Source organism: Capsicum annuum, chromosome 4 (genome assembly GCF_002878395.1).
Source record: "Capsicum annuum cultivar UCD-10X-F1 chromosome 4, UCD10Xv1.1, whole genome shotgun sequence".
NCBI lineage: Eukaryota > Viridiplantae > Streptophyta > Magnoliopsida > Solanales > Solanaceae > Capsicum > Capsicum annuum.
Genome location: NC_061114.1, coordinates 183,324,459 through 183,339,529, shown reverse-complemented (window position 1 = coordinate 183,339,529; position 15,071 = coordinate 183,324,459). Strand labels below are relative to the sequence as shown.

The 15,071-nt window shown below is 33.3% G+C and overlaps 1 protein-coding gene across 1 annotated transcript; it reads right to left on the bottom strand.

Annotated features, from left to right (window-relative positions):
• Positions 1–7,101: 7,101 nt before the first annotated feature.
• LOC107868791 (disease resistance protein RUN1-like) lies at positions 7,102–14,613 on the bottom strand. Its single transcript, XM_016715430.2, has 6 exons — positions 14,410–14,613; positions 12,783–12,835; positions 11,328–11,682; positions 10,578–11,282; positions 10,116–10,391; positions 7,102–7,125 (listed from the first exon to the last, which is right to left on the bottom strand). The coding sequence occupies exons 1-6, from the start codon at positions 14,611–14,613 to the stop codon at positions 7,102–7,104; spliced, it is 1,617 nt and encodes a 538-aa protein (XP_016570916.2).
• Between the last annotated feature and the right edge of the window lie 458 nt (positions 14,614–15,071).

The following is a 15,071-nucleotide window of genomic DNA, read 5'->3' as shown; positions in this document are numbered from 1 at the left end:
ATCGGTAAGTGTCTCAAATTTCAATTTACATGATTGTTTGCTTAAACTAATTCTCTATAATGCTTTTGTGATTTTTAACAGGAGGTTGGTTGTATTAATAATGATACGACATACGTGATTTCTGTTGTTGATGCAACTACGAAGTTTGTGAATGTTGATTCAACAACTTGTGTTGTTGAGATATCTGTAAGATCTAGCTTTTCATTTTTTTTATTACCTTGTGGTTATTTTTTCTATAAATATTAATTCTTTCTCTATTTTTCAGTATGATGAATAAGAAAGTACTCATGTTTCTCCAATGAAAAGTAAAGTCTCTCGACTGAAACCTAAAGGCTCTCCAATAAAAAAGCGAATGTACATTAGGAAGAAAAAAGGCAACAAAGCAGCTATTATTGATGTTGCTTACGAGTTGAATTCCATGGCATCTTCCATGGAAGCTGAAGCAAAAGATGCAACTCCTGAAAAATCAATTAGACAGAAATTTCTAGGACAGTTAGTCAAATCTCCATATGTGGCAGATTTTGATTCGGGTGCTTCCCAATCCATTTTTTATCAGAAGCATATTTCATCTGTGACATTGAAGCATTTGATAATCTATCGAGCTTGAATACTGATTTTTGGACGTTCATCGGGTGTGGATTGAATACGTCGAAATGGTAGGTTTACTATCTTTAAGCTTTTAATTTTGTCATTTTGTACTTATGGTAACACATATATTCTGATTGTATTCATTTTTCATGTATTTTAAGTGCCAAAAATATATACATTAAAGGAAAAGATGTGTTGCCCGAACGCTTAATGTTTGACTCTTGTGCTGTGGATTCAAAGGAGTGGTTTTATTCACTTGTAACCTGTGGTCGACCTTTGAATGACACAGTATTATCACTTGCTATCCTTATCTATATTTGTAATGTGATTTTGACTTGTCCTTTGTTTTGTTTCTTCCATTCTTTTAGTAGATAATCTATATTTGCAAGCCAATAGCTTACTCAAGGATATTCAAGACTACTCGCCCTAAAGCTTACTCATATGCTTACAATGATCCCACTAGTATTTCCACTTGCACTGGTAGCAGCTACTTTCTTACTTTCTGTCCTCACCACTAGTCTTGTCACTTGTTCTTTTCACTGTCTGTTAGTATTATATTATTAGCAGTATTAAATCAAATCAAATACATAGTATTCATGATTTTGGACTTCACCTTATCTCCTCTCAGTTATATTCCTTGATACGTCTAGTATATTGTATTATCATCATCATTAGTAGTATTGTCACTAATGCTTGAGTATATTTAAGTGGCAGCAGTAATCATATTTAGTTATGTATAAGTTGTGATATCATTGGTGCAATTATTCTTGGACCTTTAATTTCGGATTAATATTTGGAGCATCAACAGTTTTTAGCTCTTGTCACACTAATATAAAATAAAATATCAAATCAAATTAAATCGAGAGCAATCGGTAGTTACTTTGCTTGTGCCAAAGATCTCTACTTCTCAAGATAGGCATAAGATTGCTACATAAATATCTTCTTCAGATCTCTCTTGTAGACCTACATTGGATTTGTATCGGTAGTTGTAAAATAATATTAACTATTCATAGTAGTAGTGGTATGTAGATTAGCTACAGTATTTCTTGAAAATTATCTTTGTTGTGTATATACTGAAGATGATGAAAATCCGGCCTCCACCCATTTGAACGATGTTGTTTCAGTAGTTGATTGGCTAAATATCTAGCTGCTACTTTGTAACTTTGGTGTAAAGCTGTAAACTTTTCTATATATTCAATTCTTGGCTAAATTCAAAACTGTTGGCGATCATCTTACTTTGGTTACGTCTTTATGTAATGAATGTGTTGTAATGCTCTTATTCAGTGTTCTTTTTATTTTGTCGCAATATTTGGACACAATATTTTACTACATGAGGAGAAGGAAAAATATGAACCTAATATTGTTGTGAAGTTTACTACAACTGATTTTGTATTTAGAAACAAGATTGATGCTCTTTATCACGATTTTGTGAAAAATGGGAAAGATTTTTCTGCCATCCTCGAGAAACATGAGGTTGAGGAGTACATCAGAGTCTTCTATTGTGATGCAAACGTACCGTGGAACAAGGTTGACTATGTGTTATTTCCAGTTTATGTTCCACGGGAAAAATTTGAACTTGGACACTGGATTTTGGGAGTTTTTGACTTTACTGATTAGTGCATATATGTATACGACTCCAACCATACCAGACGCGGTGATAAAGTTGTTAAAAATTGATGCTACCTTACCAAACATTGATACCGTATTTTCTGAAAAAGGTCAATTTCTATCTTGAGAAGGGCATTGCCAAATCTGAAAATGACACTTTGCCAATACGAATGGTTGATGAGCTGCCACAACAAACTCAATGGTATCTCATTGCATTCATTTTCTAAATGTTCATTTCACTTTTTTTTTGTTGTTTTCCACATATTCACACAATATATTTCTTTTGTATCACAGTGATTGTGGAGTATTTGTTTGTGCGTTTGCTGAATATGTCATTCATGGTAGAGATATTCCTAAAGAGATTAACATTGGCCATGTTCGCATGAGGTATGTAGCTTTGTTGTGGGATTATGAAAAGAGAAAACTGGAAGCTAGTATCAAAGACAATACCACAGAAAAAGTTGACAAATTATTTGGAAAGGAAAAGAGGAAGAGGACGCACCAAGAGTAGTAGTTCAGTTTTGTAGTTATTGAAACTCACTGCATATGAAGGATTTTTAGCTATTTTTAGTTTTGTAGTTATTGAAACTCACTGAACATGAAGGATTTTTAGCTATTTTTATGCGATTATGTAAAGTTTAAACAATCTTTTCAAATTGAATCAGCTATTTTTGATGCGATAACGTGAAATATACAATGTAGTATCGCTACTTATTCATTTGTTAGTATCTTTGTATATTTATGTTTTATTATCAAAGAATATTTTTTGCCTTTCCTTGTGGTAAGTTGTGCCCCTGAGGCAAGAGTTATTGAGTATCTTATAAATTAGTAAACAATGTGGTAGGGCCAATTCATGCCCATGTGGTATGAATTAGCCCTTTTCAATCCTTAATTATGAGCGACTGCTATATGAGTGTTTTGTTAATTATGAACTTTTCAATCACATTTGTCATCGATTAAATGGCATAAAATAAGAAACAGTTTAGACCTTGTAATCCAAGGGTCATCTCCTTCTCCTTAGTAGTTGGTTCTCCACTTTTATGTATTTGGTTAGATGCTTGGTTTCGTTGATTGGTATCATCTTATTTTCTACTTGCAATTGAATACTCCCCCGTGCTTTTCTTTTTGTAGTTTTTGATGTCTAAGTCTAGCCTCTAGGGCAAATGTTGTAGATCATTTGTTGAATCATTGCAGAATAAGCCAGTGTTAACTTTTGTCCATGAGGCGTAACTTGTTACTTTGGGGTCTAAAAATCTTGCCTCTTGGGCAAGACTTATAAATTATCCACCAAATCATCACACACTAATCTAGTATCAACTGTTGGCTATGGGACATAACTTGTTCATTTTTTGTATTAAGTTTTGCCTCTAGGGCACGAGCTGCAGGTCAGCTGCCAAGTTATTACATGCTAAGTTAGTGTCAACTCTTGCACATAGCGCATAACTTATTTCTTTGGGGATTAAGTCTTGCTTCTAGGGCAAGTGTTGTAGATCATCTACCAAATCATTCCAGAATAAGGTAGTGTCAACTTTTTCCCATGGGGCACAAGTTGTTCTGCATCTTACCTTCAAGGCAAATTTTAAAGTGTATCCCGTAGAATTATTTACATCACATCTCTTCGGGGTGTAGTCCTTCCCCGAATTCAGTTAATATGATATATTTTTACACATCAATATATAAGAAAATTTAACATGCTAAGTAATTTTTATAAATAATCAATAAGAAGGAATTGAGTTAAATACTTTACCACAAGTTAAAACTTCATATAAATAAGGAGACATTCGTCATTGAAAGTCAAAAGTACTTGTTACTAACTAAAATAGGGATAAAAAAAATCCTATTATAACTGCTATTTTGATCCAACTTTAAAAAGTAAAACTAATCATGTTTTCTTATTTTTCTTTCTCTATCTTCTTGTATATGGATGAAGGATAAGAGTATAGTGACAATTTGATCTGTTATGCCCGGTTCTTTTGCATCTCAAATATCTGTAATTGTTTCTTGAAGATTCTGTTTTGCAAGGATATCTGGATGTTTGTCTTCTTCCAAGTAGAATCTCCTTATCTGGGGGATTTGTGATCAGATCCTTTATGCTATCGGGGACAATCTATTATGCCATGCTTCCAACTGGTAGGATTTATTCATGGTATGTTTGTAGCCAAGACTGTCTTGAGAACCAATAAGAACAATAGCTAGACTTGTTCACATGTCTACTCTCTATCGCTGCAATTGCCTGGGTGCATGGTATCTCATTTGTTTGAAATACCAAGCATTGACAAGTCCTGCTATTTTGGTCTACAATATATTCAACTCCTCATTCTCTTACAACAAATCTTGTTGCATCAATGGGGTCTACCTGTAAATAAAATGATAAATAAATGACAACTTCTAGTGAAAAATTTAGTATACGAGTAGAATCGGGCATACAGAGCAATCAATCATACATAGGAGGCGAATCTTAAGGCAACCAAAAAACAGCTACAATCAAGCATATAACATCAAATCACAATCTAATATTGAACTAATCAAAAATTGAATAATAAGTGACCAATAATAAGGAGTAACAATTAAGGTTCTATTTCAAAATGGAAGAGAAGGTCCAATATAGGTGATAGTTAGAGTTTTGATGCTTGGCTTGGTCTGGAAAAGTGCAGGAGAAGGATCTGTCATCCAAGAAATGAGCTTTCAAAGTCAAATTCCCTGTATTATATGAAAAAGATAGAACCTTGCTCAGGAACATCAGGTGATTCAATAGTGATGCTTCCAACATATGAGCAGGAGAATCAACTACAAATAAACTGTGATAAAATAGATATTGCATCTAATCTAGGAGTAGAATCAACTATGATAGTGAAACATCTAGTATATGAGTAGAATCAGCCATACAAACCAATCAAATATACATAGGAGACGAATCTCGAGGCAACCAAAAAATAGCTATAATCAAGCATACAACATCAAATCACAAACAATTACATAGCTATGAGCAGAAGCAACAAAATGCATATTTCATATGCGGATCTTAAGGAAATAAAAAACTAGCAATAAATCACAAATAACAGTAAACCAACTATGCATAATCTGTGATAAAAAAACAATAACAGTATATTTCCCTATTATCAAAATACAATTTCAGTTACTTACTTTCAATTTCAATGCGACTTGAATCTTGTCAATCACCTCTACCTCCGCCCAATTTGTAATGTCATGAAAGTTGCCTTGTGATTCCATTTTTCTTTCATAAAACCAAATTTGTAACTTGTTCTGAATGTAATCGATCAGTATCAGTATTAGCAGTTGCCTGGCTTTTCTCAGTACCGCATTCATGGGCTCCACGTTGTTAGTCATAAGCATATTGTATCTTCTATTGGTATGAAATGAACGAGCCCATCTTTCTGGTTCTTCTTCTCTCAAGTACTCCGCAACAACTTTGTCGACTTTTTCTATATCATCCTTGAAAGTATAAAATTTAGTTCATTTGTATGTTGTTGCTGCATTGTAGAAGAGTGATAGAACCACATCTGAGAAGTATCTTTTTCTTAAATTCTTCTCCATGTGATAGATGCATATCCCATGCTGACACTCTGGATAGATATTTGCAATTGTATTTGCAATGGATGGGCGACGATCTGATAGAATAGACAATTGTTCACGTACCCCAATTGCATGTCTTAACTGATTGAAGAACTAGTTATAAGACTTATTATTTTCTGAGTCTGCAATTCCAAAAATCAAAGGAAATATGTTGTTGTTTCCGTCCTTTGACACAACTATCATGAGGACACCACGATATTTTGCCTTAAAAAAATTGCATCTACCATTATTGTCGGTCTACAGTTGACCCATCCAATGATTGAAGCGCCATAAGTAAAGAATGGATATTGAAACCTGTGTTGAGAAAAAGAATATTAGTAACAATTTGCATTTGATGTTTATAATAAGAGTACAACAATTTTCTAAACTAAGTCTTGTCCATGAGGCAAGAGTTGCATCTATGTTAATAATCTAATCAGTGCAATTAAAGAATAAACTTTTGCCTCTTGGACAAAAGTTTTCAACTTCAACAATATAACATTTGTACAATTTTCTAAATCAAGTCTTGCCCATGAGGCAAGAGTTCCATCTATGTTAATAATCTAATCAGTGCAAATAAAGGATAAACTGTTGCCTGTTGGGCAAAAGTTGTCAATTTCAACTGTATAGCATTTGTACCTATTCTCATCATCCCTCTTTATGTTTGTGTACGTGCCTGGTTTGTTTTCTTTCATCATGTGAAGATACGATGGAAACCTGTTGTAGTTTTCTTCTGCGGTTCCTCTTATCACCGTATAGGCATGTTGTATTGCTCGCCATCCTTTGTTGTAGGATATGATGATTCCGTATTTCCTTCTCATTTCATCTACCACGAAGTTGGGTGTGATTACTTTACTAGAGTCACGCACGAGCTCTAGTATGTAGTCACAAATGACCTTTGATGTTGCATTCCTATGGTCGGACATTATGAAATCAACTGAGCAACTATGAGCCTTTTCATATGTAGTAACCTGAAAGAGCAAGGAATCAGGAATCTTCGAGGCATGAAATCGCCACACATAGTTGTCATCCAAACATCGCAATGAATATCTTGTTGTGCTTGATTTGATAACCTTAAATTGGATGTTGTGTGTAATTGCAATGTTTGACATGCACGTCATCATATTTTGTTTGTCAATCAAGATCGATTTGACATTTACCTCATTCAAAGAGGCATTGTGTCTCAAGAGAGTAGTCTCGACATCAAGTATCCTCTTCTTTATTTGGCGTACCCTCTTAATCTTGGATGGCTCAGCTATTTCAGCCTCCAATATTTGTTCAATAACCTGTAACTCGTTATTTCTATCAATACTTTCAATACTCATTTCGTTTTCATCCATTCCAAACACAACCCTTCTGAAAAATGAAACAACAAAAGATTAGTAACAATTTAATTTAGAATAGATATCTTTAACAAATAAAATCATTAAAGAGTAAGGCATAGTCAACTATTGTCCATAGGGCATCTCTGTTAAAGTTTTGCCTCTAGGGCAAGAGTTATAAGTCATTTGCTAAATCATTACAGACTATGACAGTGTTAACTTTTGCCCATGGGGCATAACTGTCTCAGTCTTGCCTCTAGGGCAAGAGTTATAGGTCATCTGTCAAATCATTACAAACTAAGGCAGTATCAGCTGTTGCCCATGGGGCATAACTTGAAATGCATGGCAAAATCTAAAGATGCTAAAATCGCACTTGAAACTACTGAATAACACACACTATAGGGGTGATTCTGAGAGGGTTATTTACTTTAGAGATACGTTGCAAGTGATACAACATAGTTTATCAACTCAATACTCTGATATTATGGCCTTGAAAGAGAATGATGTACTGACTATTATTGAGAAGTGGAGCAATATTGAAGAGAGCATGTTAAAATAAAAATTCAGAACTTTGGGTATAAGCAAGGTGATTCAAACCCCGTGTATTTTAGTGCAGTTATACTCAAACATAAGGCATCTAAACGCTATGATAAATGCTTAATTGTTCTAATATCTCATCGAAAAGCTTTAGATGTTAGAGAGCAAACTTTGAATATTTCACTATATATCCTTAAGCCAACACAACAGGTCAAATTGGTTGTATTGGTGCTCTAATAAATAGAGGATCGCTTCCTTGGTATTCTTATCTTTTTGGTAATTTCGTAAATAAAATTGCTCTGGACAAAGACAAAGACTAGATGATAAAGGATGTGGGGGCAGTAATATATACTTAGACTTTTATTGTGTGCTTCTAAAGCTCTCAGTTAATAAACCGTTACCCTTCCATACCGCGAGCAGTAAAAAGAGATGAATTCATGAACTACTATCCTAAAGTAGACGTAACTGCTAACAGTTGATACAACCTTTAGGTGTGTGTGATTATGACTGGACTATCCGCGATGGTCATGATCAGAGCATTCTTAGGTAATTTAGACATTTTTTATCCTCATCTTAGTCTGGATTTTAACGTTTGAAAGAGAGCAACGAGAGTTGACACTTTATCATCTTATAATGCCAGAGACAACTTGCTGGAGATTGGTCGGAGAAAGATCAGCTCACAGAATAAGAACTAAGTATCTAAGAACTGTTTTACGACTAACGACAGGACATTGGATTTTTTGACACAGAACTAAATACTGGTGAAATTATGCATGAAATTTTAAGTGATGTAGCACAAATCCAAGAAGTAATGGGAGAAAAGGTACATTGGATTAAAACACAATTATATAACGAACAACACATCCATACAATTAAAACACAAACTGCCCACAACCTGTTTGATGCAATTCCTCAATGGTAAATATGTTACTACAACAACAGCATATCCAAACTTCAGCTTACGTTCACTTTCCCAAAAATCAAATCAATATGCTAATTATATAACAAGCTAAAATTACCACAATGCATCAATAAGCTAAAATTATCACAATGAATTTTGGTGATGAATTTCATACCTAAAGAACCCTTACTGCTAAAGTAGATTCCCCAAATATTTGAAAGTCGATTCTGAAATTTGGAAGAAAGAGATTTATTAGTGAGTATTTTGGCAGGAGATCGATTATGAAATTTGGAAGAAAGAGAGAAAGAAAGAAAGTAAGAGGTTTAATGGCTGAAGGAACAGGTTTAATGACAAATATTTTGCAAGAGAGTATTTTTGTTCAAGAAAATATGAGTTAACAAGTTAAGGCCATTTTAACAAAGCTTTTTTATTTGGGGCTAAAATTTGAAAGCCACCTTAATTTGGGTCTATATTTGAGAATCTCCCAATAAATTATCATGTATTCTTAATAGACAATTATTAATTGAGAAGTTTTATTTTGTAGAATCTTGGTATATCTTATGATTGAAAGAAATTTTTTAGTGATTTGAGGTAAATTTTTTTAAATTTTACTATGCTCTTGATGTTTACAATTTTGATAGTATCAATTTATTGCTAATTGAGATTTTTTTTTTTTGTGAAATTTTGACTTATCTTATGATTAAATAGATAAATTTGCTTGTGATTTGAGGTAAGTTTTCTAAAAAATTTAGTATGTTCTTGAAATTTACAATAATAAATTATCACGTATTATTGATAGAAATTGCTAATTGCTAATTGATAAGTTTTTATTTTTGAAATATTGATACCATCTATGATTGAAGAATATTTTTTTTTTATTTGAGGTAAATTTTCTTAAATTTTAGTATGTTTTTTTTTTTTTTTTAATCTTTTCAAAAATAAATTATCATTTATTTTTATGGACAATTGTTAATTGACAGATTGTTTTGTTTGTTTGTTTATAATGACTCATATATATTACTAATTTAAAATTGACTTATTTACAATTTTGACACATTTCTTTGGATCATTACATACCCTCACAACAAGAAATTAGTTAGTCATTCTAATTCTATATGAATTCTCTTTTAAAATTTATTTATATGCAATTGTTTCAATTGTGAGTAATGTAAACTAAGAAATATGACATATTTTCATTATTTTTAATAATAGGCTCTAAAGATTGTCTTCCTTTCTTTTTTTTTTTTAGGTCTAATTAATTATCATATTTTCTTCACTGTTTTTCTCTTCTTTATACTTGAATTTACTACAGTAGAGCTGAGAGTCTTCCGAAAACATCTTTACCTTCCCTAGGTATTTATAAGTTTTGCGTGCGCTTTTACTCTCTTTAGAGCTCACTTATGAGATTTTACTAGGTATGTCACTGTTCTTGGTACAATCTATATCATTTAAATAGATGTAAAATTTATTATGACGTCAATTTCTACTTTCTAATGACTTTGCTCTCTCATATATAGTTTTATTGATTGATGAGAGAGACACGGGCAAAGCGCGTACACTAAACTAGCTTATCAAAAGGTACATACCTTTAGACTGGCTTTGAATCCTTCAAATTTACTTTCTGACATGTCAAGAGCAACAAGAGTCTCAAGATGAAAGTTAGATCTAATGTACTTCAATGGACAATGCTTCCAACGCAACCACTTGAGCTTGTTTGGTAAATGTTCAAATTTTCCTTTTAGATGCACATTATCAATTTGAAGTAGTCTAAGATTAGCCATCTTTGCAAATGCTTTGGTGCTTAACTGCATATCCTTGAACATTGGTGAATTTACCATCATTACCTCTACAACTTCAGTTGCCTGCAATTTGGTTGAAAGGGAATGTTTTAATTTAGTACTGGTCAGATTATAATCCAGATGGATGGAACATTTTACAAGAAGATACAAACAAAAAAACAGAAGACTGCTTGTTGAATAATGAAGTATAAGCAAAAACCTTTAGGATCTTCATAAACATAAGGAGACAATGCAACATAGATGTGTTACCTTGTCTCCCAAGAGTACATTGGAAATATCTTCCTCAAAGAACAATCTACTACGCCTCCCAGGCTCATCTGGTGATTCCTGACGGACAATTTCTCTTCCCATATCTTGAATTAGTCCATGCATAACCAATCTATTGTTTATATCAATTGTTAGCAAACATCTATCTAACAAATCCTGGATTCCAGCTTCAGCAAAAAAGTCACAAGCATCCAATATTGTAACGGCATCATCCTTGTCCACTCCTCTCAAGCAACAGGAAATATCTAGGAAGATTGCCTTAACCTTATCATCTGGGAGTGCATCAAAGCTTATTTTGAGTTTTTCTTGTATGTTGTCATCGGGAATTCGTTTCAGCTTCTCAACAGTATTCCTCCACTCTTCAATTGATAGTCCAAATAAAGAAGAACCCAAAACTGTGAGAGCTAGTGGAAGTCCCTGAGCATACGCTACAATGTCTTTTGCAACATCAACATATTCTTCTAGTGGGACTGGATTTTGAGAAGCATGCCAGCTAAAGAGGTGCGTAGCCTCATCGCTGTTCAATCCCAATGCCACGTATCTTTCATCCACTTTGACCAGGTTCAACAAATGCTCATCTCTAGTAGTTATGATAACTCTACTGCCTGAACCAAACCAATCCCGGTTTCCTGCTAATGCTTCTAATTGGTTCCTGTGGTCCACATCATCGAGAACTATAAGAACCTTCTATGATCTTAATCTTTCTCTGATCAAGTTGATACCTCAATGGACATTGTTTTCTCTGAAGCTCTCAGTCTTAAGAGTCTCATAAAGAAGTTTCTTTTGTAAATGCAGTAGGCCATCATGTTTCTCTGAAGCTTCTGATCTAACATCAGCAAGAAAGCAACTACCTTCAAACTGTTTGTAGATTTGGTTAAACATAGCTTTAGCAAGGGTGGTTTTACCTACTCCACCAATTCCACAGATCCCAACCATGACAACCTCCTCCTCACTTTTGGATAATAATGAGGATAAATATTTAACTCGATAATCAATTCCAATTGGGTGCTTGGCGACATCCATATATTTACGATTCAATTCCCATAAGACCACTTCAATAATTTTTTGAATGAATTTTGATTTGTATCTGTCATCATTCCAAAAGCAGAAAATGAAAGAAAAGAACAATCTTAGGTGTATATACAGGCATATAACAAGTGAAAAGAAAATATATAAACTGCACGATTCATTTCACTCTAAAAATATATTCAACCTTAGGTCTCGAGCATCATAAGCTAAAGAATAAGATGGATAAACTCTTCAGTTCCCCAATTATATCTGTAAGCTGAACTAAAATTTCCTCTATGCAACCAACAGTTACTGAAATATATCCTTTTCAAGGCAAGTCTTTAGCTCAAAATCTGATATACTATGACATCGAATATATAATCATTCCAGCATTTCTTTGCAACATGTGTCTAGAAGCAAAATATCAATTTACTAAGGCTTGTTTATTAGTGCTACTGTAAAAAGAAGTGCCTCTTAATTCTTTTATCATCACCTCATATTCTTGGTTAGAGAAGGAGTCTTGGTTTTGGAAGGTAATGTATAGGATTTATTATTCTGTAATAGAAGAGGCACTCACTACTCTGTGACAAGAAGGTACTGATCTCTGATTGCTGTCGGGTGGTTCGGTAGACAAGCACAACATCTATGCTTCAATCCCACACTTATCGGGGTCGACTATATGAATCCTCATTAGCAACGTCGATCCATTTAGACCGATATCAGTACAACAATTCTTGAGGTTATATATAAAAGTTATAAATTACACTAAGGTGAATACTGATAATAGCCAGAGGTGGATGTAGCATACTAGCACCGTATTCATCTGAACCCACTACTTTCGACGCAAAACATAAATTTATACGTAAAAATCCACTCAAATTGCTACAAATAGTACAACTGAACTCTTAACTTAAAGATATAATGAGTTCATATATGCTAAGGACCTTAAATACTGAAGCCATAAAACTTAACTCCTGGATCAACCACTGGATTTAGCATGATCTTAGAGGAAATTGGATAATCTAACCTATGACTACCATACACTTACAACTTAACAAACTGCACCTAAGGGTGTGACCTAGCGGGTAATAAAGTTGGTGAAAACTAGGAAATCATAGTTCAAATCCCAATAGAAGCCGAAGAATTTTCATCTAGCTAAACCTTGGTGGGCACAGTTACCCAATATTCATGCAGGTCTTCAATGAACTAGTCAAGGAGCACAAAAGCTTGGACTGGACAACAATTATAAAAACAAGAAAGAAAAAACATGACATAAACGAAAATCAAGCAATATACATTGTACCCTTGTGCAACATTTTCCAAATGCCATCCTGATAAATTTGCTACTTTAGTCAAAAGCAGCTTTCCACCTCTTCACTTTCTCTACGCCACAAAATTCTTCATGTCTTGCTAAGGCTGTTCCCTAACTCCCTGTTTATTTGCAAACTTCAGAAGGATCGAAATTGTCGAAAACAGGTAGAACCAAGTGTCCACAATCAAGTACTTTTACAAGTTTATCAAGACACCACTTAGAGCAAGCATAGTTTTCAGTAAAAACTATAATGGAAATCCTTGAGACTTCTATTGCTTTCACTATTTCAAAGGAAATTTCATCACCATCATGATCCATGAAGTGTTAATTGTTAAAGGTTTTTGCTTCATTTTCTTACAATATTTAAGTTTTATTTTTTCTTACAAAGAAAATAAAAGTTACCATAGTTACTTTTACTTTTACTGAAAGAAACATTATAATTATTTTTCATATTTGGCTAACCTGTTTATTGGAGGAAAAATTTTGAACATCTATAAATAGAAGACGTCATTCTCATATAATAACACAATAACATTCATAATGTAGTCGTTTAAAGAATTTTGTTTAGGTGAGATTTTCTTTCTAATAGTTTTATGTTTCTTTTATATTAGGTTTTTATACGTAGGCCAATTGGCCAAACTATAAAATAATCATGTTTTTAGTATATTTTTCTTTTCGTCTGATTTATCGTTTCAATAATTTGCAACTAATAGCTTCCGCATGACGCCCTCTCGATTTCGAACCCAACAAGTGGTAGCAAAGCTTACGGTTCAATGGTCCAATAGTGTGGTGAGACGAGATTAAACGGGTTCAAAGAGGTTTCAAAATCAAGCTGCAACAATTTGGATGATAATGAAGATTTTTGTCGAACTACATGTGGAGAACAAGTTTCAATCATATTTTCAACACTCTTGCTGCTGCATCTTTAAAAATAAAAATAAAATATTACTTTTAAACCAATTTTTAACCATGATATTTTAAACCTTATTTTTAACCATGACAAGCAACATTTATGAAGATTATATCAAGAACGAAGTTCATGCACCTGATATGAAGAGAAGACGGTTCATTCTTGCACGTGATATGAAGAGAAGACGGATCAAGTGAAGAAAATCAAGCCAAAAAAGGGAGATTTGTTAGGGTTTTTGCCCTGATTTTTTTTACTATATTTTACTTTTTCCTAGAAGGAAAATAAAAGTTACCATAATTACTTTTACTTTTTCTGAAAGAAAAATTATAATTATTTCTCATATTTGGCTAACCTCTTTCTTGGAGGAAAGGTTTTGAACATGACCCTCTTCTCATACCATTACACAATAGTATCCACAATGTAGTCGTTTAAAAAGTTTTGTTTAGGAAGAGATTTTCTCTCTAATATTTTTATGTTTTCTTGTATATTGGGTTTTTATATGTAGGCCAATTGATCAAACTATATAATAATCATGTTTTTAGTATGTTTTTCTTTTCGTCTGATTTATCATCTCAATATTTTACAACTAATAGCTTCCGCATGACGTCCTCTCGATTTTCAACCCCAACATTAATTTCAAATTGACGCAATCTTGCATAAAGATCATCTTTAAATGTGTTTTTTGCCATGTCTTCACCTCTAAAACTCAAGAATACGTCATATGATCCAAAAATATGTCCAGATTGTAAAAGAGATGATTCCCCTAACTGGCTGATTTGAGCAGCCATTTGTAAAACTACTGATGCAAGTATACTTGAATTATTTTTTTCCGGAGGAGTCTATCGGAGGAATTTGTAAATAAGTAGTGAAATGTGAAAGATTGATTCTGCTAGCTAGTTAGTAAAGTTCAGCATAATTAGCCATCATATATATAATATAAAAAGAGAAGTTACATTATTGAAAACATAAAAAGAACTACCAAGACCCACTTTATGGTCTTACTAGATAAGACAAAGATTCGACAACTAACCTTTTGGAAATAACAAGTCAAGTTGCATTATTAGATTTTTTTTTTGGGCAAACAACGAAAAAGCTAGAGGTTTGACCCCTAGATACAAGGCATCTTCTAAATTTCAGTAAGAGTAAATACATACTTACTCCAATGATGTTGATTATCCCAATCACAACAAGGAGAGTGAAATACACACACCAATCAGGTGCTGCCACGTGTCAAAACATTTAATTT

What these genes read in the sequence shown, in the direction of transcription:
- LOC107868791 (XM_016715430.2), bottom strand. Translation starts at nt 14,613, where the DNA reads ATGGCTGCTCAAATCAGCCAGTTAGGGGAATCATCTCTTTTACAATCT. An exon ending in TCATGCGGAAGCTATTAGTT is followed by an intron (nt 12,836 to 14,409) that starts GTAAAATATTGA and finishes ATTGTTGTCCAG; the next exon opens with TCCAAGCTTTTGTGCTCCTT. An exon ending in AAGACCTGCATGAATATTGG is followed by an intron (nt 11,683 to 12,782) that starts GTAACTGTGCCC and finishes GAATGATGACAG; the next exon opens with ATACAAATCAAAATTCATTC.